Source organism: Lethenteron reissneri, unplaced genomic scaffold, assembly GCF_015708825.2.
Source record: "Lethenteron reissneri isolate LAM-NWPU_2019-01 unplaced genomic scaffold, ASM1570882v1 scaffold_1639, whole genome shotgun sequence".
In the NCBI taxonomy this organism is placed as follows: domain Eukaryota; kingdom Metazoa; phylum Chordata; class Hyperoartia; order Petromyzontiformes; family Petromyzontidae; genus Lethenteron; species Lethenteron reissneri.
In genome coordinates, this window is record NW_026891376.1 from 6,117,446 (window position 1) to 6,144,923 (window position 27,478).

The following is a 27,478-nucleotide window of genomic DNA, read 5'->3' on the forward strand; positions in this document are numbered from 1 at the left end:
AGCGCCACACTGCCTTACGCGAGACTTCAGTTTTACATTTTCCATCATCTACTCCTTTAACGGATGTAGAAATGTAAACTAACTTCTTTCGCACCGTACGTAGCCAATGGTGCTAATCTGATGTGCGGAGCAAGAACAAACACTAAAACACAAAACGCACGCGCATGTAGGCCGTGCTATAAACAATTACCTTTGATTTCCTGTGCGGGCAAGGACGATACAGTCCACTAAAACTACGAGCACGCGGCACACCACCAGCGGCCACGTCTCCTGCCGCGTGTGCAGGCGGTGCAACTGCACGGGCCCACACGGGCGGGGAGTTGCTGCAGTGCCATGCCACGTGGAGCAGAGGGGGGCATTGGCAGGCTTCATTCTTGTGTTTCTTGCACCAGAACCAGACTCTCACACAGAGACCCAGATACTCTCACACAGAGACCCTCACACAGAGACTCTCACACAGAGACCCAGAGACTCTCACACAGAGACCCTCACACAGAGACCCAGAGACTCTCACACAGAGATTCTCACACAGAGACCCAGAGACTTACACAGAGACCCAGAGACTCTCACCCAGAGACCCAGAGATTCTCACCCAGAGACCCTCACACAGAGACCCAGAGACTCTCACACAGAGACTCTCACACAGAGTCCCAGAGACTCTCACACAGAGATTCTCACACAGAGACCCAGAGACTTACACAGAGACCCAGAGACTCTCACACAGAGACACTCACACAGAGGCCCAGAGACTCTCACACAGAGACCCAGAGACTCTCACACAGAGACCCTCACACAGACTCTCATACAGAGACCCTCACACAGAGACCCTCACACAAGAGACTCTCACACAGAGACCCTCACACAGAGACCCTCACACAGAGACCCTCACACAGAGACCCTCACACAGAGACCCAGAGACTCTCACACAGAGACCCAGAGACTCTCACACAGAGACCCTCACACAGACTCTCACACAGAGACCCTCACACAGACTCTCACACAGAGACCCTCACACAGAGACCCTCACACAGAGACCCTCACACAAGAGACTCTCACACAGAGACCCTCACACAGAGACTCTCACACAGAGACCCTCACACAGAGACCCAGAGACTCTCACACCGAGACCCAAAGACTCTCACACAGAGACCCAGAGACCCTCACACAGAGACCCAGAGACTCTCACACAGAGACCCTCACACAGACTCTCACATAGAGACCCTCACACAGAGACCCTCACACAGAGACCCAGAGACCCTCACACAGAGACCCAGAGACTCTCACACAGAGACTCACAACTGAGACCCAGAGACTCACACAGAGACCCTCACACAGAGACCCAGAGACACTCACACAGAGACTCTCACACAGAGACCCAGAGACTCTCACACAGAGACTCACAACTGAGACCCAGAGACTCACACAGAGACTCACACAGAGACCCAGAGACCCTCACACAGACTCACACACACAGACCCTCACACAGACTCTCACACAGAGACTCACACAGAGACCCAGAGACTCTCACACAGAGACTCAGAGACTCTCACCCAGAGACTCAGAGACTCTCACACAGAGAGACCCTCACACAGAGACTCACACAGAGAGACTCTCACACAGAGACTCAGAGACTCTCACCCAGAGACTCAGAGACTCTCACCCAGAGACTCTCACACAGAGACCCAGAGACTCTCACCCAGAGACTCTCACACAGAGACTCAGAGACTCTCACACAGAGACCCAGAGACTCTCACCCAGAGACTCTCACACAGAGACCCAGAGACTCTCACACAGAGACCCAGAGACTCTCACCCAGAGACTCAGAGACTCTCACACAGAGACTCACACAGACTCTCACACAGAGACTCACACAGACTCTCACACAGAGACCCAGAGACTCTCACCCAGAGACTCTCACACAGAGACCCAGAGACTCTCACCCAGAGACTCTCACACAGAGACCCAGAGACTCTCACCCAGAGACTCTCACCCAGAGACTCAGAGACTCTCACACAGAGACTCACACAGACTCTCACCCAGAGACTCTCACACAGAGACCCAGAGACTCTCACACAGAGACTCAGAGACTCTCACCCAGAGACTCAGAGACTCTCACACAGAGAGACCCTCACACAGAGACTCACACAGAGAGACTCTCACACAGAGACTCTCACCCAGAGACTCAGAGACTCTCACCCAGAGACTCAGAGACTCTCACACAGAGAGACCCTCACACAGACACTCACACAGAGAGACTCTCACACAGAGACTCAGAGACTCTCACACAGAGACTCAGAGACTCTCACCCAGAGACTCTCACACAGAGACTCAGAGACTCTCACCCAGAGACTCGGAGACTCTCACCCAGAGACTCTCACCCAGAGACTCTCACAGAGACTCACACAGAGACTCTCACAGAGAGACTCACACAGAGGCCCAGAGACTCACGCGGCAGCGACTCCGTGAGCAGTGATGGCGGCGCGAGACCGCGCGCGCTGGGTGACACCACGTGGTGCTGACACCACGTGCCGAGTGCGCACGCCGAGTCACGTGGGGGCGGGCGGCCATCTTACCTGGGGACAGTGCTGCACTGTAACAGTGGGGAGCGGCGGTGCAGCGGTTAGCGCGGCGCTTTGTGTAAACATCGTCACTAGGGAGACAAAGGCGGCCGGGCGTGGTCCTGGCTACCCACTCCCTCGTGTGCCGTGCATAGGTGCTCGCTAACAGCACTTGCCCCAACAGTCTGTTCAGGATATACGGGGGATCTTTGTGAATGTGTGAGTCTGCGAGTGAGTCTGTGTGAGTGTGTGAGTCTGTGTGAGTGAGTGAGTCTGTGTGAGTGAGTCTGTGTGAGTGAGTCTGTGTGAGTGAGTGAGTCTGTGTGAGTGTGTGAGTCTGTGTGAGTGTGTGAGTCTGTGTGAGTGAGTCTGTGTGAGTGAGTCAGTCTGTGAGTGAGTGAGTCTGTGTGAGTGTGTGAGTCTGTGTGAGTGTGTGAGTCTGTGTGAGTGAGTCTGTGTGAGTGTGTGAGTCTGTGTGAGTGAGTCTGTGTGAGTGAGTGAGTCTGTGTGAGTCTGTGTGAGTGTGTGAGTCTGTGTGAGTGAGTGAGTCTGTGTGAGTGAGTGAGTCTGTGTGAGTCTGTGTGAGTGAGTGAGTCTGTGTGAGTGTGTGAGTCTGTGAGTCTGTGTGAGTGAGTGAGTCTGTGTGAGTGTGTGAGTCTGTGTGAGTGAGTCTGTGTGAGTGTGTGAGTCTGTGTGAGTGAGTCTGTGTGAGTGTGTGAGTCTGTGTGAGTGTGTGAGTCTGTGTGAGTGAGTCTGTGTGAGTGTGTGAGTCTGTGTGAGTGAGTGAGTCTGTGTGAGTGAGTCTGTGTGAGTGTGTGAGTCTGTGTGAGTGAGTGAGTCTGTGTGAGTGTGTGAGTCTGTGTGAGTGTGTGAGTCTGTGTGAGTGTGAGTGTGTGTGAGTGAGTCTGTGTGAGTCTGTGTGAGTGAGTGAGTCTGTGTGAGTGAGTGAGTCTGTGTGAGTGTGTGAGTGAGTGAGTCTGTGTGAGTGTGTGAGTCTGTGTGAATGTGTGAGTCTGTGTGAGTGAGTCTGTGTGAGTGTGTGAGTCTGTGTGAGTGAGTGAGTCTGTGTGAGTGAGTGAGTCTGTGTGAGTGAGTGAATCTGTGTGAGTGTGTGAGTCTGTGTGAGTGAGTGAGTCTGTGTGAGTGAGTGAGTCTGTGTGAGTGTGTGAGTCTGTGTGAGTGAGTGAGTCTGTGTGAGTGAGTAAGTCTGTGTGAGTGAGTGAGTCTGTGTGAGTGAGTGAGTCTGTGTGAGTGTGTGAGTCTGTGTGAGTGAGTGAGTCTGTGTGAGTGTGTGAGTCTGTGAGTGAGTCTGTGTGAGTGTGTGAGTCTGTGTGAGTGAGTGAGTCTGTGTGAGTGTGTGAGTCTGTGTGAGTAAGTGAGTCTGTGTGAGTGTGTGAGTCTGTGTGAGTGTGTGAGTCTGTGTGAGTGAGTCTGTGTGAGTGTGAGTCTGTGTGAGTGAGTCTGTGTGAGTGTGTGAGTCTGTGTGAGTGAGTCTGTGTGAGTGTGTGAGTGAGTGAGTCTGTGTGAGTGTGTGAGTCTGTGTGAGTGAGTGAGTCTGTGTGAGTGTGTGAGTCTGTGTGAGTGTGTGAGTCTGTGAGTGAGTCTGTGTGAGTGTGTGAGTCTGTGTGAGTGAGTCTGTGTGAGTGTGTGAGTCTGTGTGAGTGAGTGAGTCTGTGTGAGTGTGTGAGTGTGCGAGTGTGTGTAGTGAGTCTGTGTGAGTGTGTGAGTCTGTGTGAGTGAGTGAGTCTGTGTGAGTGTGTGAGTCTGTGTGAGTGTGTGAGTGAGTGAGTCTGTGTGAGTGTGTGAGTCTGTGTGAGTGAGTGAGTCTGTGTGAGTGTGTGAGTCTGTGTGAGTGTGTGAGTCTGTGTGAGTGTGTGAGTGAGTGAGTCTGTGTGAGTGAGTGAGTCTGTGTGAGTGAGTGAGTCTGTGTGAGTGTGTGAGTCTGTGTGTATGTGCACGTGTGGATCACCACACAAATGTTGTGAAACTCCCCGTGGTCGCTAAGGTCGCCATCTCCTGGCCTATCCAGGGTCTGGAAGCGCAGCAAGCGGAGACATTTCCATCTCGAGGGGATTTAATGTTTCCCCCTCGCACGCGTTGGTTCTCTCCCCTCACATGCATACTCGCTCTTGAATGGAACTGGGCAAACATATGCCATGCAATGGGGCCCATTGCTTCAAACATCGCCCATGATATATTTTCCTCTTAAGGCAGCCGTGGTATTAACGAATGTGTTCATTGAGTTTTATTTGTGCACCACTGCCAACGCGGTATCGACAAATTATCCCAATGTAGGACCACAGAGCTTGGGGATATTGTTGGTCGCGCCGGTTTCTGGCTGGCTGCAACACCAATGCACAACATACAGCACTAACATACAACATGTATGTTGAACTTCTATCGCACCGTACGTAGCCAACCGCGATAATCGGAGGTGCTGGCTGCTGGTGAAGAACAACAAACTAAACACAAAAAGCAGTTCTAAAGAAATGGGTTGTCAAAGACATTTAAAAGTGCAGAGCTCCAATGTCTTCCAAATATCGGAAGGAAGAGCGATGGCCGCAGAAGCGCATCTGAAAGCGGCACGCGATGAGGTGCCCGCACCCCTCCTGACCCCCCCGGGATGCACCCCAGAGCCCCCCCCCAACCCCCCTCGGACCCCCTCGGCGAAGACAGCGCAGAGTGCCGCAGCTGCCTCGCCCGCACTGTGGCACTGCAGTTGTACCACGTGGCCACACGGCGGCGGTGGAGATTACTGATCGGGCGTCCGTGTTGGTGAGCTCATTGAGACGAGCAGGGGTCCCCAACCCCCGGGCCGCTGACCAGTACCGGTCCGTGGCCTGTTAGGAACCGAGCCGCACAGCAAGAGGTGAGCGCCTCTTTCCCGCACTGCGCACTTGTCTCAGTCAGCTTCTTTGAAAAGGGGGAAAGACCCAATCATGACCCCCCCCCCCCGTCCGTGAAAAAATTGTCTTCCATGACACCGGTCCCTGGTGCCAAAAAGGTTGGGGAGCACTGATTTAGAGGACGTCCATGTTGGTTAGGTTATTTAGAGGACGTCCATGTTGGTTAGGTTATTTAGAGGACGTCCATGTTGGTTAGGTTATTTAGAGGACGTCCATGTTGGTTAGGTTATTGAGAGGACGTCCATGTTGGTTAGGTTATTTAGAGGACGTCCTTGAATTACGTCACACACCTAGGGGGGGGGGGGGAGTCAGACATTTGTGACGATGTGTGACGAGGGGGGGGTGTTGAGAAATGTTACGTCACATCAAAATGCGTAACTTTAAATAAATATAGTCAACACGTTCTACTTAATTAAATATACTTTTAATAAATGTTTTATCCTACAACATCATAGTGCAGCGGCACATTAAATACGCACTACAATGACAATACTTTAAAGCTATTTGAAGCGTGTTTTATTTTTTGTGGGGGGATGGGGGGCAGAGCTTTGTGACGTCATATTTGAGGGGGGGGGGGTCTGACTTTTCGTGACGCCGTGTGACGAGGGAGGGTGGGGTCAAAAGTCGTCCAAAATCGCGTGACGTCATTTATGGACAGCCCCTTAGGTCATTTAGCTCATGAGGTTTTGGTCTCATTGCCACCTCCACCATGAGCAGAGGCCGCGGGTAGAGGCCACGCACCGACACTCGGGGCAGTCGTCCCAACTGTTGAAGTGGCGAGCTGCCGGCTTGGACAGGAAGGCCATTGTCCGTAGCGTCGCCTGTATGTGTTCTTCTTTAAAGGCCGCCGGGTTATTAACGAATGTGTTGATTTTGTTTAATTCAGGATTGTGTTCGTGCGCCACTGCCATCGCAGCCAGAGATTCACCCAGGAGAGGGTGCCGTGTATCCGTGCACTCCAGTGACATCCGCAGGGCCAGGCTCGAGCCAGTGCGTGACAGAGTTATTTGCTGAACTTGATCCATGTCTATCAGAGTGGGTCCCTGCCAAGAGGACCTGGCAATTCATCAGTGTTGGTTCAAGCAAGCCTGACTGCTGATTAGTCACCAAGTGTCCAATCCTCACCAGGATGCTGCTTGTGTTGAATCAATGATGCTGCTGAGATCTACTCTCAGAAGGCTGATGGGATGAGTAGAACCACTCGCATTGTTTTTGTGGAGATACGGCTATGAGGAGGCAGTTATTGAGAGATGTCAACTACCTCGCCTGGTATACAGGGAGACGTGGGTTCGATTCCGACCCCGACACCTGTATATTTGGAGTTTGCGTGTTTTCTCCGTGGTCGCGTAGATTCTTCTACGGCTCCTCTGGTTTTCCTCTCCACATTGAGAAACATACGTTTCTAGTATTTGACATATATTTTCAGATGATGAGCCACTTCATTGAGATATTATTTGTGACCAGGTAGCTTCTGAAAAAGAGCTATTGGACCAGTGGGCCTTACCTGGTAAATAAAAAGTTTAGTTCGGGCCACCTCCCGCACCACGCTTGTGAGCACAGGGACACCGCGTGCTCACCTCCAGACCGCATCACCAGCTTATACCTCGAGCTCACACCTTGAGCTCACGCCTTGAGCTCGAACTTTCAGTTCACACCTCCGGCTCATCACCTTCTGCTGAGCTCCACCAAGCACGCTCGGCTCAGGTTCTTTAATCACGAATACAGCAGCTGCGTTGTACAGACTCCACCAATATTCAGGGACATCTCCACCGCCACTCAGGGACATCACCACTGCTCAAGGACATCTCCACCACTCACAGCAGGGGCAACGGACACCACCGTTGACATTTCACAGATGTGATTGAGATGGTCAGCTGTGATTTCAGGTGCATTTTGATGACTCCATGAGAACCGTTCTTGATCTGCTGAAGTAGCAGCGATAATCCTCGTGCCACTTTTTTATTTCGTCCCAGAGCACCCTGCACCGACCGGGTCGTGACAGTGACAGCAGCAGTAGCGACATCGTGGCGCGTCACTGACACGGCTAAACACACATGAGCGGAGATGTAGTGGCGGCTGCAGGCAAAGCGCATCCCTCACATGAACAATAAATCAAGCTACACTCTAGCCCACAGATATGTCAAAGACAAAGATCCCCCGTAAAGATTTAACAGACTGGCATGCGAGGTAGCCTCAGCTAAATGAGTACCAGGCACTAATTTGAGACTGAGTCGATCACTGGTGTTGGCCATGAGCGGAAATTTAACTCCGGTCGCCGGCTTCGTAGCGCAGCACGCTAACATGCAAAGGGTGCAGCGATGTTGTAATGTTATTTATTTTGTATTATTTCTTATTTGGGGTGGTGGTGGTGTTGGTAGGGGTCAAGGTGTTTATAGAGTTGGCGTTTGTAGGATAGGTAACGTTGATAGGACTGTTGTTGGGAAGAGTGATGGTGTCGGTTGGGGTGGTCGTATTGGTAGGAGTCATTGTGTTGGTAGGATTGGTGCTGGTAGGGTTGGTGTTGGTAGGGGTAGTAGTAAGAATAATGGTGTTGGTAGGGATGGTGTTGGTAGGGTTGGTGTTGATAGGGTTGGCGTTGGTAGGGTTGGTTTTGGTAGGAGTGGTGGTGTTCGTCGGAGTAGTTGCGTTTGGTCAGGGTAGCGGTGTTGGGAGGGGTGGTAGTGTTGGTGGGTGTGCGGATTCTAAAGGTGGTGGAGTTGGTAGGAGTGGTGGAGCAGGCATTGATCCGGGCCATGAAGAGTGATCTCTTTTCCCTCATGATCATGAGGCTGGACACATACTCAGCTGGGGTGATGTGGCTGGGAGTGGTAGTGAGGGTAGAGGAGGTAATGTTGGTAGGCGTGGGATTGGTCGAGGTGGTGGAGTTGGTAGGAGCGGGGGAGTTGGTGGTTGGGCTGGTAGGGATAATTGAGCTTATTGTAGTGCAGCGGGCATTGGTGCGGGCCATGATCATGAGGTGACACCACTCACGCTCAGCTGGGGTAATGGTGTCGGTCCTGGTGGTGGTGAAGGTGGAGAAGATGTTGTTGGTAGGGTTTGTAGGGGTGGAAGAGGTGGTGGTGTTAGTCAGGATAGCATTGGTAGAGGTGGTGGTATTTGAAAGTGTGATGGTGTTAGTCGAGATAGCAATGTTGGTCGGGGTGGGGTTTGTCATGGTGGTGTTGGTAGGAGTGGTGCTGTTGGTAGGAGTGCTGGTGTTGGTAGGAGTGGTGCTGTTGGTGGGTGCGCTGTTAAGTGTTGGTGAGCTATTCATCATGGAGCAGCCATCCAGCCGAGTCTTGAGGGATCTGTGGGTCCTCTTGATTTTCATGGGGTGGCGCTTGCCCCGAGCCAATTTCCACATGGATCCTCTCATGTGGCGGCTTCGGTAAATTCGTCCACGTTGCGATGACTTCTGTTTAAAACCGGAAACAAAATCAGTATGAGAGGCAAGAGATTGCAGTCTCCTTCTTCCCCTGTTGGTCACATCCACTGAAATATTTTTTTTCACTTGCCATCTGCCACACCACCACCATTGATTGAACACGGGTGTTGTACTTGCCTTTCAGTCGCAAATATCGGACAACTATTTGTAATCCACAGCATGAACAATGTGTGTGCTTGTAATAAATGTGTGCGACTTTGTCGCGGGTGTGAGTGTGATTTTTTATTGTTTGTTCTTGTAACGTTCTAACCTGCCTCTCCTGGACATCTGTGAAAAATAGCTTAATAGCTCATCGGATTCCTCCAGTATAAATATTCTGATTCTGATTTGTGTCATCTATGCATGTGAGATTATGACATTTGCCTGAGTGATCTATATCCACGATGCCTCTCTGGGTGTGGTGTCTCTGTGTGTGTCTGTTGTGGTGTCCTGCTGATTCTCTATGTGACAGTGAAGCCAGCACACTCTCTCTCTCTTACCAATTGATTCTTCCGCCAGACTCTTAGGCTGGTAATGGTGATCCCCGTGCTCTCCACGTGGTAAGTGATGGCCACCGGCCCACTGTGCAGCATCTTCATCAAGGTCGTCCACCTTGAGGGAGACGGGTATTCTCCATCTTGCGGAACCGTCATCCAACAGCCTAAAGAAGAAGCTGCTTGAGGTACCATCTCGGCCAAGTTCGACCGAGCCTTCTGTTTCGGGAGGTTGGTGGTGTGGACGGCCATTGCTGGCATGGCAGGAGGTCGCGGACGCCACTGTTGAAAACATTGCACAAGTATTTGTAATGTACAGCACGACAACAAGTATCTTTCCCTCTCTTTAGTTCAGCCTTGACTAACAGCTGGATTCTCGGCAATAAACAAAAGTCATTGGTCACGTGCCATGGCCCTGCGTAGTTTGATCCTCTGGTTTTTCCCTCCACATTTAGAAACATTTATTTCGATAATTTAGATTATTTTGCTGCTATGAATGTCCAAATTATGTCACTTTGTTGATCTATCATTTGTGACCAGGTTCCGTCTGAAAAATAAGTTAGTACCTCAGTGGGCTTTGTATGATGGGGGTGGTTTAGCTTTATTTGTTTGTTTTTGGGTGATTTTTTAACCTTTCATGTACTTTGCACTATTATCATGTTTTTGTAGTATTTGTTGTTGTAATGTTCTTACCAGCCCCTACTGGACATCTGTGAAAAAGAGCTTCATAGCTCATCGGATTCCTCAACCATAAATAAATAGTATTATTCTGACTCTACTGGCTGGGGAAATAGTTCTGTCCGCACCAGGGCAACTCACCAACGTCGCACAAGGACAGCTGAGTCCAGCACATGTCCCAAATGCCACGCTGCCAGTAACAAAAAACACCCTTAAAGTTGCAGTGGATAATATTTAAGCATAATTAATTGAGCAAGGTGTTTGCGACTTTGTCTAGGATGTGTATGTGGATGTCATATATACTTGTGTGTGTGGTGTATGTGTAGGGGTGTTACGGGAGGGCGAACAAACACACGAGGGGTGGTTATGCCCGCACGTGGAAGGATGCTTACATCCACGTCCGCATCGGTTAGCCCTGGGGGGCTGTAACGGCGCTGTGATCTCCCACGGCCCCACCCCTCGTGGGGGAGTTGCTATATAAGGCGGTGAGCCGGTGGGCACGGGGTTCAGTATTCAGCTTAACTAGTGAAGAGTGAAGACCGGCTAGATAGGCTCTGGGACTCCCCTGGATCGCTGTCCTTCTAAGGACCGACCAGGGCAAGCCGGTGGCGTGGCCCCGAGAGCCCAGAGCCGATGCTCTGGTAAGAGCCGGTCTGGTGACTAAGGGTGCCGTGATCCTAGCTTGGCCAGAGCTGGATCAGCTAGCCTCCCCTAGCTCTCGAGTGGAGGACCTGGGAGTAGGCTAGCCGGGCTAGAGTTAATGGGGTCTCCCTGTTAGACAGGTGAAGGGGCCGTTACCCCTTCGAGTGTTGTATACATTGGCCTGTGCTGAGTGAAACATTATAATAAATAAGTGTGCCTCCGACTACGTCGTCTACGTCTCATTGAACCTACTACATATGCGAGTGAGATTCTTATATCTACGCGAGTGATCTGTATGCGTGATACATCTCTGCGTGTGGTGGCTCTGCCTGTGGTGTCTGTTGCGGTGCCATGCTATGGTCTGTGTAATCGTGAAGCTGGCACTTGTGGGGGCCGTCGGCCCCCGGGGTCCCGTCGGCCCCCGGGGTCCCTCCCGCCTGCATCCCCTATTCGTTTACGTTACCCCACCTCCCTATTACCCGCTACGGTTTCGCCGGCATTCGAACGCGACGCCCCTACGGTTACAGCCTCGCGCCGCGCTCCCACGCTGCGAGCATACGTGCGCACATCATCGTCGATCAAACGCCGTGCTCGCAGTATAGCCCTGTGCGGCACGTTCCCAATGCGCATCCGTATTATACACGTAGTGAACGTGCGCGCACACACGCATACAGCTCCACACGCGATACCCACTCTTGCGCCGCTCTGCGCAGCGCTCGCCGCCTGCTGGCCGCTCACGTTATGAGCGCGCACCTGGGGGACGCCGATTACGCACGCACGCCCACACACACGCCGCTCCGCGCACTCCAACTCAACTCACGTTATACTCGCGCACCTGTATCACACACGGAGTGAACACACGCGACACCCACTCTCGCACCGCTCTGCGCAGCGCTCCCCCGAGGCGAGCCGCAGCACCACAGAATCACTGCGTACCCACGCGCAACCCGCGCGCTCAGCTCCGCGCAGCGCTCACTCACGTGGCGAACCACTGTGCACACAGCGCACCCACACGCTCACACTGCACGACAAGATCACGCGAGACCACGCTTCGCTATTAATGATTTATTATATGCCACCTGCGAATTGATGTGGAATCAGTGAGTCGACGAGGCTGGCCTATTCCACTAAACTTGTACCTATTCCCTATTTATCGGCTTACGATACCCTACTTCACCTCCCCACTCACTGTTTGGTGCCCGCGGAGGTTCGCTGCTCTCTGCGCTAACAGCGTACCTCGATGCGTCGCACGGACGTCCGGGTCGCTGGCTGGAACTCCTGCTGGTCCGCTGGCCTGGAGAGAAGGGGCGATTTCCCCTCTCCGCTCCTCTATTTATCCTCCCTACCTCAAAGGGGATGCTGCGCTGAACAATGGGCTCGTGCACCCCAAGCCCGCGCACGGCGGTTCCCGGGCGCTGTTGATATGCTAATCAGTGCGCGACATTGGCGGCGTACATCCTAATTACTCCCTTACCCTTCCTAACAATGGGGCCTGCGCGCTCAAGCGCAATTATCCCAACCCTCCATGACTATGCGCAACAGCCCCTGTGACCCCGCTATTCATGCTGTCTCGTGCCTCCCCTGCTTGCCCCGTCGACTCGTGGGGGTGTGTGTGGGGGGAAATGCGCCTCAACCGCGGTGGCCGAATGCCCCACGCCGCGACCATACCATATTAAGGCCGGCAGCAGCGCCGCGGTACCACGTAGCACGGGGGAGGTCATCCAATTCCCTGATCGCCGGAAACCGTGAGAATTAATCCCGATAAGGGTCTCTCGGATAAAAACCGGTCGATCAGGTAACCTTCCCTTCCAGCTCTATGGGGGGGGGGATGCGTGCGGGTGTGTGCTTATGTGGGGCGGGTGATGGGGGGCAGTGCGGTGGGGGAAGCCGGGCGGCTCCCTGGCTCGGCAGAGCGGCCCCGTCGCTGTGGCACCACACACTCACCACTGCATTCTTCAGCCACACTCCGAGGCTGAGGAGGGCGATCCCTGCACTCGCCACCTCGTAGGCGATGGCCACCGGCCTGCTGTGCAGCATCTCCATGAAGGTCTTCCACCCTAAGGGAGCTGGGTCGTCGTCTTCTCCTCCTCCTCCTTGGGGAACCTCCACGCCATGGCTGGGAGAGGAAGCGACTCGAGGCTCCCTCTTGGCTTCGTGATCTGCGAGCCGGTCGCTGATGTGGACAGCCACGGTCGCTTTGGCGAGAGGTAGAGGCTGCCCGGCCTGTGGCGGTTGGACCTCCCAGGCTCCCCCCAGGTTAACCAGCCAGTTCGGGGAGAAATTCTTCTCCTCCGTGGGCCCAGACGTGAGGAACGCGTAGCTCGTCACGAGCAGCGCCACGAGGGTGCGTGAGGTACTGCGCAGCCCATGAGCCTCCATGGTGACTGCTCCGGGAGAGGCTCCAGGAGGCTTCGTGCAGAGAGGCGCTCCTCAGCACGCAGCTCGCAGCGTGGCTCCAGCGGCACACTGGGCGGAAGCGGATATGACGTCACGGCCCGAGGACGGATGTATGTTGTGTCTCATCTGTGTGTCTGTATGTCTGTGTGTGTGTGTGCAGTACCGATCCAGCTCCTGACAAAGGAGTGGCAGCCTCTCCTCCGCAGTGAGCGTTCGAACATTCCACGTGGCCATCCATAGTGGCTTTCGTTGCTTTTGGAGGAGCCCCGAGGGTGAAGATTTAATCTCCTGGCTCCGCCAATTGGGGTTTGGCCAGGAGATGTTATAGACGCCTGTCCCCCCGGGGCCTCCGGCACAAGCTTATTAGTTACATATTTATGTTTAATTCGTAGTTTCGTGGTAATAAATTGAAGGTGGAGGGGTTACCAGCCCCTCGCACCCGTCCAGAGCCCCCGTTTAGCCACTGTGGTGGTCACAGACGCCATGAGGGGAGAGGCCCATGGGCATTGGCTCTCCCCCCACAGCACTGTCCACGACAGTGTTGCCCATCCGGCACCGCGAGGAGGTAGGGGGTTGTTTTGCCGGACAGTGATGGGGCAGTAGTGGAGAGAGTGGAGAGTTTCCCACACCTGGGCAGTATGCTTATGACCGGCTCCAGTGTAACAGCAGAGGTCTCACTCCGAATCAGTCAAGTGGCAATATCTTTTCATCGGTTGCGTAATGCTGTGTGGAAGCTACCTGGTCTGTCGCTCCGCACGAAGCTTCAGGTTTTCTCGGCCACAGTCATTCCCTCCCTTCTCTACGCTTGCGAAACGTGGACCCCCCTAATGGAGCATCTTTGCTGGTTGGAAACATTTAGGCTGGCCTGCCTACGATCCATCCTGGGTTTAACCAGGCTGGATTGTGTGAGGAGCTCACAAATCCTTGAAAGATATGGGTAAAGTCCCATTGGTGAGCTCCTCCGGCAGGCAAGGCTGCGTTGGCTGGGTCATGTAGCCCGCATGCCCAGCCACCGCATGCCTAAACAGCTTTTGTTTGGCCGGATTGAGGGGGCTAAACGGGCACAGCACGGGCTAGAGAAGAGATAGGGTGATGTGGTACAGGAGGACGTGGAGCTGAGTGGACTTGCCGATGACTGGTACCAGCAGTGTCAAGATCGGCCTCTGTAGAGGAGGCTCGTGAAGGACGCTACTGGGCAGTTGAAGGCAGTCGCCCTCCAACAACAACGGAGGGCGGAGGAGCGACGCTCACAACAACGAGCGGAGCACCGTGTGGCTAAAGCACAGCAAGTTAGTACAGTAGGGGGCACAGGTGGTGCATTAGCCAGTCATCTCGGTCATCTCAGTCAGTCAACCCGTGGCACCTGGGTCTGCCCCGTGACCTCCTGCCAGCGGGCGTTCGACACTTCACGTGGCCTCAAGGTGCACATGGCCTGGCACAAGCGTCGTGGTGACGTCACCGCCACTTAGTGGCGAATGGCAGTTGTTGTTGTGTGTCTGCACCTGGTCTGTAGTGATTGAAAGGCATGGGCCAGATCAGTTCAATAACAACGGTAGGAGGCTGCTAGATTTTTGTGCAGCCAATGATCTTGTAATTACCAACACGCTGTTCCGGCATCGGCGCATCAACACAACATCACGGATGCATGCTGGATCCAAGCAAGAACATCTGCTGGACTACATAGTGACGGATCAGTGGATGCGAGCCCATGTCCTTGACACCAGGACCTACCGTGGAGCTGATCTGCCCTCTGACCATCGACTGACTAGTCATCTGTAAGATGCGCCTGCCATTCTTCCACTCCGGTGGTGGATGTACACCCAAGACCCCATTCCAACCTAAGGTGGCCTGGTCTCAGTTAGCTTATGAAAGTTGCAAGCGGGAATTTCATCAACACTTGCGGCTGGGGTAGGCATCGTCCCCCACTCCTGATGTCGAGAGTAAATGGGCAAGGTTTAGGACTGTGACTCATGCAGCTGCAATGGCTGCTTTGGGAACGTGGTCCAGACCTCCCCAAAGACCCTGGATGACAGAGGAGGTGTTCAGGATGGTTGAGAAAAAGCGAAAGGCCCACTCTAATCGTCTACAGCATCCCACATCAGAGAATGAGGAGGCTTACCGCAGCCTTCGCTCGGAGGTTCGGAGAGCCGTGAGGCGCTGCAAGGATGGGTGGTGGTCACGGGTTGCTGAGGAGATAGGAGTCTGCCTCAGTTACCCGCAAGAACAAATCGCTCTTTAATTTCATGACAAAAGTAACCTGCAGCACCACACCTATTACCATCATTAGGGGAAAGAATGGTGATCCAATCTCCGACCCCCAGGAACAAGTTTGCAGATTTTCTGAGCATTTCTGTGAGGTCCTAGGGTAGGGGAAATCCCTTACCCAGGAAAACAACGTGGGACAAAGTGGGGATGACCCTGCTGAGGCTGCGGTGCCTCAAATATTGTAAGTCACCCCCTGTGAGTGGCTGGCTGAGGTGCCATTGGTTGAGGACGTACGGAAGGCGATCCAGAGTCTGAGACCAGGAAAGGCACCGGGCAGAGATGATCTCCCAAGCAAAATGCTGAGGGAGGGTGGCGTTTGTGCACAAACTGCCCTACATGACATCATAACAACAGTCTGGACCACTGGACGGGTTCCATAGGACTAGAAATATGCCCTGGTGGTCCCCCTCTTTAAGAAGGGGGACCGCACAGACTGTAACAACTACAGGGGCATCTCACTCCTCAGTATGCCGGGAAAGGTCCTGGCAAGGATTATTCAACATCGCCTTGCTAGGCATGCTGAGGAGAGGCTTGCGGGGCCCCAATGCGGTTTCAGGAAAGGGAGGTCTTTCACATATGCCATATTATCTGTCTGTCTGCTACAGCAGAGGTGTAGGGAATTCCAACAAGACCTACATCTCTGCTTTATTGATCTGGTCAAGGCCTATGATACCATCAGTAGGCCTGGGCTCTGGGTTGTTCTTCGTGCTTTCATAGTCCCTGACCCTCTGCTCACGATCATTAAGGACCTTCATGATGGTGAGTGGGCCCGGGTAAAACTACGTGGCCGGGAGTCAGAGCCATTCCCTATACACCTTGGGGTGCGACGGGGATGTCCTCTGGCTCCCACATTATTTAACATCTATTTTGACCACGTAGTTCGTGAAGCCTTCAATAGCTGTACCGGGGGAATTTCCATTTGGTACAGATATAATGGGAGACTGATTGATGCCCGGGGGCGGTCAAGGGATTGCTCCCTATTGGTCAACCACGTTATGTATGCCGATGATTTGGTAATTGCTGCTCATTCAGAGGAGGAGTTAGAGACGCTTCTGCTGAAACTGGAATGTGCCACTAAGAGGTGGGGCATTACCATTAGCCCCACCAAAATTAAGCACCTGCCTGGGTATTTTGTACCATCAGACACTCCACCCCCACAACTCTAAATCGGTGATGGGGCAGTTGTGGAGAGAGTGGAAAGTTTCCCATACCTGGGCAGTGTGCTCATGACCGGCTCCGGTTTGGCAGCGGAGGTCTCACTCCGAATCAGTCGAGCAGCAATATCTTTTCATCGGTTGCGTAACACTGTGTGGAAGCTGCCTGGTCTGTCACTCCGCTCGAATTTTCAGGTCTTCTCGGCCACAGTCATTCCCTCCCTTCTCTACGCTTGCGAAACGTGGACCACCCTAATGGAGCATCTTCGTCGGTTAAAAACATTTAGGCTGGCCTGCCTACGATCCATCCTGGGTTTAACCAGGCTGGATTGTGTGAGGAGCTCACAAATCCTTGAAAGATCTGGGCAAAGTCCCATCGGTGAGCTCCTCCGGCAGGCAAGGCTGCGTTGGCTGGGTCATGTAGCCTGCATACCCAGCCACCGCATGCCTAAACAGCTTTTGTTCGGCCGGATCGAGGGGGCTAAACAGGCACAGCACGGGCTAGAGAAAAGATGGAGTGATGTGGTACAGGAGGACGTGTAGCTGAGTGGACTTGTCGATGACTGGTACCAGCGGTGTCAAGATCGGCCTCAGTGGAGGAGGCTCGTGAAGGACGCTACTGGGCAGTTGAAGGCAGTCGCCCTCCAACACCAACGAAGGACGGAGGAGTGACGCTCACAACAACGAGCGGAGTGCCGGGTGGCTAAAGCACAGCAAGTTGGCACAGTAGGGGGCACAGGTGGTGCATCAGGCAGCCATCTCAGTCAGTCGACCCGTGGCACCTGGGTCTGCCCCATGACCTCCTGCCAGCGGGCGTTCGACACTTCACGTGGCCTCAAGGTGCACATGGCCTGGCACAAGCGTCGTGGTGACGTCACCGCCACTTAGTGGCGAATGGCAGTTGTTGTGTGTCTGTGTGTGTCTGTGTGTTTGTGTGTGTCTGTGTGTGCGGTAGTGTAGTGATTAGCGCGCTTCGCTACGAACCTTGCCACCCAGGGTTCGATTCCCGCTCACGGCCACCAACACTGGTGTCACGTGCCGTGCCGGCCTTCATCGGTGCTGCTCGCAACGGCTACACGGGGAGGCCCAGGAGCGGCTGAGGTAATCGTCAGCAGTGTTGGTGGCCGTGAGCGGGAGTCGAACTTGGAGGGCAGCGTGGTGTTCACCGCAATAATACTGCCCGCTCCCCGACTGGTACACGGTACGTACAGTGCAGGGTGCACAGAACTCGCGGCGTCTCTCACACGGTCCGGGTCTCTGCGTGGAGAGCGGGAGACGAAGGCGAGGGTCACACAGGGTCTCAACACGAGTCACGTCACATCACAGACTCATCCTCACCGTTAACCAACATCATCAACACAAACCCACATCATTAACACGGACCCACATCATTAACAAGAAACTCACATCATCAACACGAGCTTACATCATAACCATTCACCCACAACACTGCACATCTGTGAGAAAAAGCTGTATAGCTCATCAGACTCCTCCAGTATAAGTATTCTGATTCTGACATGAACTCACATTGTCACCACTCACAACACACCACCACTATCAGTAACACCACTAACACCACCATTCCTCCTGCCAGTACACTACACAGACACACACACGTCCTCACCACTCACATCACCACTCACTCACAGGTTTTTTTTTCCGGTAAAGTCACGTAGGTAAAACATCAAAATTAATAAAAATAAAACAAAAATCACGACGTTTCGGAGGCAACACAAGTCTCCGTCATCAGGTGGGACCGTCACAGCCGGATTAGCTGCATCAAGTGAGGCAATGATTCAAGATGTAATCCCTTAAAAGCAAGTTGAGGGGGGAGGAGAGGGGGGGAGCTCATCAGAATGTGGTAGCCAATGAATGGAACGTATCGGGAGGGAGGGGGGCGGGGCTCAAAGACGGCACGGAGTGCCACGTACAACGCATCGGGAGGGGGAGGTGAGCGGGGCCAAAAGAATGGACGACGGCGTGGACGCGGTTGCTGTTGCACAACGCCAACGCATTGGACAGAGAGGGGGAGGGGAGGCCTGATACACATGATAGAAAAAGAACGAAAATGCCCATGTTTATACCAATGCTGGCTGAACAATGAAGAGAGTACTGTTAAACACTGGGGATGTTAACACTCGGTAAAGTAAAGTAAAATAGTGCCTGTCAGATAAGATGGTCCAAAATAGTGTAATTAAGTCTTTTTTGCGTGGTTGATCACATCTTTCCAATGATTACTAAGTTTGTACCCATCATCACGGTTGAAATTATGTCTGTGTTTGTATATTTGTATGGCTTCGTGTACAAACCTTTGATGGTAGCCGGGAGGTTTGCAGAGAACCTTGGTCTCGGAAAAGACAATTTCATGAGAGACATTTCCTCCAGAGTCGCCGCCTGTGACAAATAAAAATCGCCAGAAGTGGGGGCGGGGCCCGGTGAGCACGCCCTCGTGACGCAACAGCCCGTAAGCCCCTCCCCCCCAGTACCTTCCCCACCCCGACGCCCCCCTCCCCCCACGAACACCACCAAAGACAAAGCTCCCCCGTAATAGCCTTAACAGACCACCACTAACACCACCACTAACAACAATCCCACCATTAACCACCACCACTAACACTCCCACCACCACTAACACCCCCACCACCACTAACACCACTACTACCACACCACCACTAATACACAGCTCGGATCCACTCCTCTCGGCTGATCTCCACACGCGATGCTGCTGCTGCTTCTGCTGCTGCTCTCTCCGCGCCTTTCGTCCAAACTGCCAGAGGCAAGTGGGGGGCGGGGCCAGGGCACCACGCGCTTCGTGACGTCACCGCCTATCAACTCCGCCCCCCCCATACCCCCCTCCCCCCCCATACCCCCCGCCCCCCCCATACCCCCCGCCCCCCCCATACCCCCCGCCCCCCCCATACCCCCCGCCCCCCCCATACCCCCTCCCCCCCCATTCCCCCCGCTCATGCGCATGAGAATGCGTTACCAACTTCATGCATGTGCATGCTTCTGCCTAACTAACACTCACAGCTACAAGCTCCGTTCGGCCCTCTTGTAACAATCGTCATACAGGTATGATAAGAGCGCCCTCCTTTACGCCGGGCACCCCAGAGTGCTCTATATGAGATTAGAGATTGGAATAATCTCATCTAAATACATTTGAAAGGGCACCCCAGTGGCATCCGTCAGAAAACATTCTCTTGAGTTGCGATGAATAACCTTGGCAAAAGCGTGTCATCTCAGATTCCCCTTTTAATATTTATTGTGGTATTTTGCTACATGACCAATCTGCTGCAGGCTGAATAGTTGTGCATGCCTGTAATCCAGCACTGTAGAGCCGCAGGTTGGTGGATCACACCAATGGTGTGAAACATCATCTGTGGCCCCGCCTCGTGCCTCGGAGTGGTTCTCTCTCTTCCAGATAGAGTGAATACTGCATGGCATTGGCGTATAACAAGTTGACATTATTTATCATGACCTCTGAATGTGAATATCTTCTGCTGCCTATCGTCTAGAGGAACATGTCGATTAAAGAGCCTGGGGCAAGGGACCATCCGGATGATGAGTTTTGAAAACAGCTTTTTGGTGGGACGCCAACGTGAGTCGTGAGTGTGTGGCTGAGTATGAGAATGTGTGTGTATGCAGTTCAAGGAGCGGTAGTGTAGTGGTTAGCACACTGCATTACGAAACTGGTGACCCAGGTGAGAGTGGCGATTTTCTGAACTGGTTGTGAGCCTCCCCTAGGTAGACTCAGTCTCAAATGAGTACCTGGTGTGGTGTGTAAACAATGCCACTCAGGAGACAAAGGCATGGTGCAGGCCACCCACCCCCCTCATGTGTCGTTTTGGACTTCATAGGTGGTCACTAATTGCACCTGCCCCAACAATGTCTAAGGCTACACGGGGGAACTTTTCTTTGTTTATGCAGTGAGGAACCGTAGTGTTGGGGTTAGTCGACAGCACTACAATCCTGGTGACTAGTAAAATTTGCGTTCATGAATATCTGAACCAGTCCTGGGCCTCCCCTAGGTTGACTCAGCCATAAATGAGTACCATGTGCGGTGTCTAGGCACCACCAGTTTAGAAGACAAAGGTGGCTGGGCGTGGTGCTGGCCACCCATCTTCGTGTGTTGTTCAGGCCTTCATTAGGTGCTCGCTAAAAGCAAATGCCAGATAAATTTGTTAAAGGCTATATGGGGACGTTTTGTGTGTGTGCAACACGTGTTTGCGTCTCTTCACCTGTGTGTGCATGGTTCTAGACCTATGGGTGAGTACATGTGTTTGTATACATGTTTTTTCGTGCCTGTGTTGCTGTTAAAGGTTATATTGGTTATGTTTGTATTTTGTAATTCACAGGTTCACATATTTTTGGTTCCCCTGCGTACCTTGCCCCAGAGGCATACCTGGGCCACATGTCATCTTTCCCGGTTGACATGTGGGGGCTGGGGTGTACAGTGGCCGAGTTGGCTACCGGGCGCATCCTCTTTCCGGCCATCAACAAACACGACCAGTTCCCGTGTTATATGGAGGTATTGCCCACACAGCAGTAACACTGACAATTCCGTTATTGAGTGATCAATTTCATGACCAATTTGCTCTTGAAATCGCGCAACTCAGTCATTGCTTCTAACCATGTTTTTCACTTCTCATCGAGTATTTCCGCATCAAGGGTATTAAAATAATATTCAGAATTGGTATGACCAATTGAACATGCGACAGGAAATACTTCCTTACAATTCCCTGAGCAGACCACTTGAGTCGTCTCTTCTGTGAGAAAGAGGCGTACGACTGCTCGCGACTGGTTGCATGGTTGTCCACACACAAGCTACTGAGTTGGATACAACCGCATGACAGAACCAATTACTCAGGCGTAGACCTGTCAAGGTAACTGTGAGCGGAACGCATAGATTTTTAGAGCTGTTGTCATGACTCGTGATAGATTATTGCATGAGGCCACGGATTGGCCAAATGTAACCCTACACCACCTGCAAATAATTTGAATTGTCAGATGAACGAGCATTTATTGCGCCAATTATTGTTGTTTCATCTCAACTGCTTGTAATGAAGAAAATTCTCACAACCATATAAGCAATTTCAAATGACGCCACGGGACCCATTACCTCCGCTGTGAATGAGGCAGATGGTGCATAGTATTTTGTGGTTTAATACCGCAGTAAAGACCAGGGCAGTCACTGGGATTGATCCGTGAACTTCTGCAACGTGCGGCGTTCGCGGTTTTGCTGGGCCATGCCAATAACACTGCCCCGTGCCTGCATGCGAGAACCATCGGGAGCGGTAGCCGAGTGGTTAGCACCCTGACCGTGTGGTGTTGAATGTTGGACCAGTCCTTGGCCTCTCAAATATCGACTCAGCATTAAATCAATACCTGGAGTGATTTGTAAAATAGTTGCTGTGGTGTGGCCTTGGGTGCTGTGCCATCATCAGTAGGTGCTCACAAACAGAACTTTCCACACAAGTGTGTCAATACTGTATGGGTGATCATTGTCTCTGTGTGAATTGTGTGTAGATCCTCGGGATGCCGCCTCAGAATTTGATTGATGACGCGCCTGAGAGAAACAAGTACTTTGGTGAGTGAAGGGGCGTGCGGGGGAATCGCGTTAAGTTAGAGGGGGAGCTGGGTCCGTTAAGAGTTTAGTGGGGCATTACTTTGTATATTCAACTACTTCCACATGTGTTTTGGCAGTCAATATGATTCGTAATGCATTTTGCATTTTTGGGGATGTCTGTGTGAGGCTGTGTGTCTGTGTGAGATTCTATGGGTCTATTTGCAAGTATATTGTCCCTGTGCGAGTCTTTGGGTTTCTGTGTGAGTCAATGTCTGTGTGTGATTCTATGGGTCTTAGTGCAAGTATATTGTCTGTGTGTTTCGATGGGTATTTGTGTGAGTCAATGGGTGTCTGTGTCTCTGTGCGAGTCTGTGTCTCTGTGTTTGCCAATGTGTCTTCCTGTGATTCTATGGGTCTTTGGGCAAGTATAGTCTTTGTGTGAGCTATGGGTCTCTGTGTGAGTCTATGGGTCTCTGTGTGTGTCTATGGATATATGTTTGAGTCTATGGGTCTCTGTGTGGGTGTATGGGTCTATGTGTGGGTGTATGGGTCTATGTGTGAGGTTATGGGTCTCTGTGTGAGTCTATGGGTATCTGTGTGAGTCTATGGGTGTCTGTGTGAGGCTGTGTGTCTGTGTGATATTTTGTGGGTCTAATTGCAAGTATATTGTCCCAGTGAGTGAGTATTTGGGTTTCTGTGTGAGTCAATGGGTGTCTGTGTGAGGCTGTGTGTCTGTGTGTGAGTCTATGGGTCTTAGTGCAAGTATATTGTCTTTGTGTGAGTTTATGGGTCTCTGTGAGTCTATGGGTCTCTATGTGATTATATGGGTCTTTGTGCAAGTATATTGTCCCTGTGTGAATCTATGAGTCGATGTATGTCTGTGTCTCTGTGTGATTCAATGGGTCTTTGTGAAAGTATATTGTTTCTGTGTGAGTCTATGGGTCTCTGTGTGAGTCAATGGGTGTCTGTGTGAGGCTGTGTGTCTGTGTGAGATTCTATGGGTCTATTTGCAAGTATATTGTCCCTGTGTGAGTCTTTGGGTATTTGTGTGAGTCAATGGGTGTCTGTGTCTCTGTGCGAGTCTGTGTCTCTGTGTCTCTGTGTTTGCCAATGTGTCTTCCTGTGATTCTATGGGTCTTTGGGCAAGTATAGTCTTTGTGTGAGTTTATGGGTCTCTGTGTGAGTCTATGGGTCTCTGTGTGTGTCTATGGGTATATGTTTGAGTCTATAGGTCTCTGTGTGGGTGTATGGGTCTATGTGTGGGTGTATGGGTCTATGTGTGAGGTTATGGGTCTCTGTGTGAGTCTATGGGTCTCTGTGGGATTTTTTTCTCTGTGTGTGTCATTGGGTCTCGGTGTCTATGGGTCTGTGTGCAAGTATATTGTCCCTATGTGGGTGTATGGGTCTCTGTGTAAGTCTATGGGTCGCTGTGTTAGTCTATGGGTCTTTGTGCTAGTATATTGTTTCTGTGCGAGTCTTTGGGTTTCTGTGCGAGTCTTTGGGTTTCTGTGCGAGTCAATGGGTGTCTGTGTGAGGCTGTGTGTCTGTGTATGATTCTATGGGTCTTAGTGCAGCCGTCCTCCCCTAATAAGCACGAATAATCGAGAGTCTACTGTACTTGGCTCCCATTGCCACTGCTTTGCAGCACTGAGTAATGAGCGAAAGCCCACGAGCACAAGGGGACAACATTCACAGGGCCGCACAGACAAGTCACGTGCCCCAACTTTCTATACTGCCACCTTTCAGCCCCATGAGTTTACAGGCACGTGCCACCACCTCGGTCAGATCAGTAAATGCAATCACGTAAAATTGTCCATTGCAATGATTGATGTTGATTGACGTGGCTCTGTTGCTGTCCCCTTTGTGGGCCGAGTCGTCTGCGCGGGAGCAGGAAATTGTTATCATTGAGCACGCGCATCGATCTATCGTGAGTTCTACAATTTTAGTTTAATTCATTAACCAACTCAATTTTCTTAACTTAAACATAACTTATACCACTATACTTTAGTGGTTTTTGGCATAGAGATCCACGGAAGATGAATATTTGGGATTATCCACGATTTTGAATTATCCGTGGCCATCCTCCCGGTCATTAGTGTGGAAAATGGAGAGTCTACTGTAATCAACAATCCTTTTTTGGCCCAATATTGAATAATCCTTTGATAAACACATGCTTGGTTTTGTTTTTCCAAGGTAAGTCCCAAATAGCAATAGGATTCATACCAACCCCTCTTGTACATTTGATCACCTTTTCAAGTTGCTGCGATCCCCAGTCGGTCGCACAGAGGTGATGCGTAAAGTAAAGGCCGACCGAAATTCGGTTTCGGTGCCGAAAGTTGGCAAATGGCCGCTTTCGACATACGTTCGGTTTCGGCCGAAAGTACATTTTTTACTTTCGGTTTACTTTCGGTTTCGGCCGAAACTGATATTGACTTTCGGTCAACCGAAGATCTATTTTTAGAATATAACGCTAGTGCTACGTTTATCTCTCTGCCTATCGGCCGGTCAGTCGGCGCTAGGCAATCCTGCGATAGGCTGCAAAAACACATCAGCAGCAGCTTGGGAGCGAGGTTACAGCCGCAACGATGGTCTGTTAATGTCAACAGACGGCAGCCTGCTTTTGCATCCGTGGGTGGAGTCTCTTTGGCGGGACGACAACAAAGTGCCGTTGTTGTCTGTTCCCAGCCGCCTGCCCGCCTTGGCTTATGTGTTGCGTTCTCTTCAGTCTATACGCGTGTTGATACCGAGATTCGAAGTCTGACAATATTCTTCTTGGTTCTTTCGGTAAAGTCACTTAGAAGGGAAGTAATAAAATAATAGAAATAAAACATAATAAAAAAATGAAGAATTCTTCACCTGAGGACAGCTGCTTGCGTTGTGGCCGAAACGTCGTGAGAATTATTTTATTATGTTTTATTTTTATTATTTTATTATTTCCCTTCTATGTGACTTTACCGAAAGAACCAAGAAGATGAATCCCTGTAGTCACGAAAGCTTTAAATCGAAATCTGACAATATTGTTATTCAGTTAGTTAATAGTTACGTAGCGAATTAGTGATAACAAAATTACGAATCTGAGTGAAGTAGAAAATTAAACTTAATAAACGGAGCAGTTAATCACTAAAGTCGATTCTGATGCAAGAAACAGCAACCTGCTGGGCGAGAATGCGGAAAAACTGGTATTTCTTAACTACAACATTCGTTTGTTTAGATATAATCACTAAGTAACACCTAAAGATTTGATATTTAACGACTCTTACTGCAGGCTCTGAATGATTAGTTCTAGATACATTTTTTATTAAAGTAGCATTGCATCATGACCTATATATAAAAAATGAAAATTTGTGAATGTGTCTGTTCAAAATGTTTAGCGTACTTCCTGACATGCAACAAACTTTAAATTTGCCATGTGGGTACTTTCCATACTGTACACCATGCATACACTTTGGTATTATTTTTTGGGGGGGGGGGGGCGGTGCAATAATGCATATATTTTGCACGGCAAGCGAGCTGTGACGTCACATCTGTCATGTCACCCGCGCATGTGTAGCGCTTAGCGCTACGAACATGGCGTGGTGCTGGCCACCCACCCCCTCGTGTGCCATGCCGGCCTTCATAGGTACTCGCTAACAGCACTTGCCCCCTACAGTCTCACAGGCTACATGGTGGATTTTTGTCCTTATCCTGTGTGTATGTAGGGGGGGGCAGCGACTGCGTAGCGATTCGCGCGCTGCGCTACAAACCCGACGACCAAAGTTCAATTCCCACTCATGGCCACCGCCGGTGACGATTATTTGAACTGGTCCTGGGCCTCCCCTAGGTCGACTCAGCCTCAAACGAGTAAGTGGTGTGTCAACATCGCCACTGGGGAGACAAAGGCAGCCGGCCGTGGTGAATCCAAGTCCCGGGCGAAGCCGGGTAGTAAAGCTAGTATTTCATAAATCTTGTGTTCGGTAACTTTGGTTATAAACCTTTCTGTTTTGGTCTCGGTCGAAAGTGTAGTTAAACTTTCGGTTTTGGCCGAAAGTGAAGTTCAACTTTCGGTTTCGGCTTCGGTTTCGGCCAAAAGCCAATATTTAACTTTCGGTCTGGTTTCGGTTTGGGCCGAAACCAGAAATTCAGTTTCGGTCATCCTCTAGCGTCAATGCTTCAGCCTACAACACGCCATGGCAACGTAACTGGTACTGGGCAACTATCTGAACGCTGGAATAAAAAAAACCCGTCTTTCTTGCAACCAAAAACGGCAGGATGGATATGCATGGTGTGCATGCATAATGTGAATGTATGTCTGTTGATTATCCTATGAATAACCCAACCGATATTGGATATCCATTGTAATTTATATGCATTTATAACCTCCCCCCCCCCCGGCCTTCGGCCTAATTGCGCCACAAGTGAGACATCACATTTATCTCTTGAGAAATCCTCCTGCTTCGCTCTTAACAACCCTGGCTATCGCCTGTTGATGTGAGTTGGAATTACTGACAAAACGTCGTACTCGAATTGTAAATTTTATTTTATACCTACGTGACTTTACCAAAAGAACCAAAGAGTATTGAATTGTAAATGTTGGGGGTTTACTCTCGAACACACCAGTGTGCTGAACTAGTAACGAATTAGCACGTTTTGATTACGTGACAAACCTCACTACAGTAATTGGCTGTGTTGGCGGTGGCGGGTTGAACGACACATTCATATTTACGTCGTCTAACCCAAAAACCTCGATTATGGATAATGGTCGTGAAAGCTTGAGGTCTTCTTGGGGTAAACAAACTTATGAATATTTATGTTGAACTTCTTTCGCACCGTACATAGCCAACTGTGCTAATCGGAGGTGTGGAAATAGAAAAAGCCTTGGTTGGGAACGCAGCTAAAAGGCCTGGTGACAGAAGTGACCTGTCTGCTATTTTACATCTCTAGGTTTCAATCAACTCATTGCCCAGCATAAATTTAAACATGAACTCGACTACGGGAACAGACCTGAATCTGACCGTCAGAACGGAGGCTTTGGATTCGGGCCGTGGCCCAGGTGCAGTGGTTTGTGCTGTACAGAGCCCTCGACAAGATCGGTGCCAGACGCCAGCGCCGCGGCCGCCCTGCGCGAGCGACCGCTCGGGGTAGAGCGGCCGAGGCTTCCCACCAAATCGCTCCTCCAGCATTTCCTTCAGCCTGCACGCCCCGCACACACAGGCCGCAACGCGATGTCCACACACAATAAAAAAAATGCCACACTCCAAGTGCTATGAGGCTCCATCCACACGGTGGCGCTGCTACACAAAGCAATGAAGCACGGCTGTTACGAAGACTTAGGGAGTTTAGTCATTTGTGGAATTGTTTTTTTAACTTGTCATGGGACCTTGTTGTCAGCATCGAAATATAAAGAATAACAATAAG

General features: G+C 51.3%; 1 protein-coding gene across 7 annotated transcripts in view; it reads right to left on the reverse strand.

Moving 5' to 3' along the window:
* Positions 1–7,018: 7,018 nt before the first annotated feature.
* LOC133338983 (uncharacterized) overlaps positions 7,019–27,478 on the reverse strand; it is a 36,461-nt gene continuing 16,001 nt past the window's right edge. For 2 of the 7 annotated variants that reach the window (XM_061547123.1, XM_061547122.1), the window contains exons 8-13: positions 27,076–27,253; positions 18,828–18,912; positions 17,503–17,775; positions 12,647–13,168; positions 9,389–9,664; positions 7,019–8,879 (exon numbers count right to left, since the gene is read on the reverse strand). In XM_061547123.1, coding sequence (XP_061403107.1) covers positions 17,759–17,775; positions 18,828–18,912; positions 27,076–27,253 — 280 coding nt within the window. In that variant the 3' untranslated portion in view covers positions 7,019–8,879; positions 9,389–9,664; positions 12,647–13,168; positions 17,503–17,758. Of the gene's footprint in view, positions 8,880–9,388; positions 9,665–10,201; positions 10,238–12,646; positions 13,169–17,502; positions 17,847–18,827; positions 19,235–27,075; positions 27,254–27,478 lie in introns of those variants that run through there. The other 5 variants (XM_061547118.1, XM_061547121.1, XM_061547117.1 and 2 more) reach the window with 5 other exon arrangements.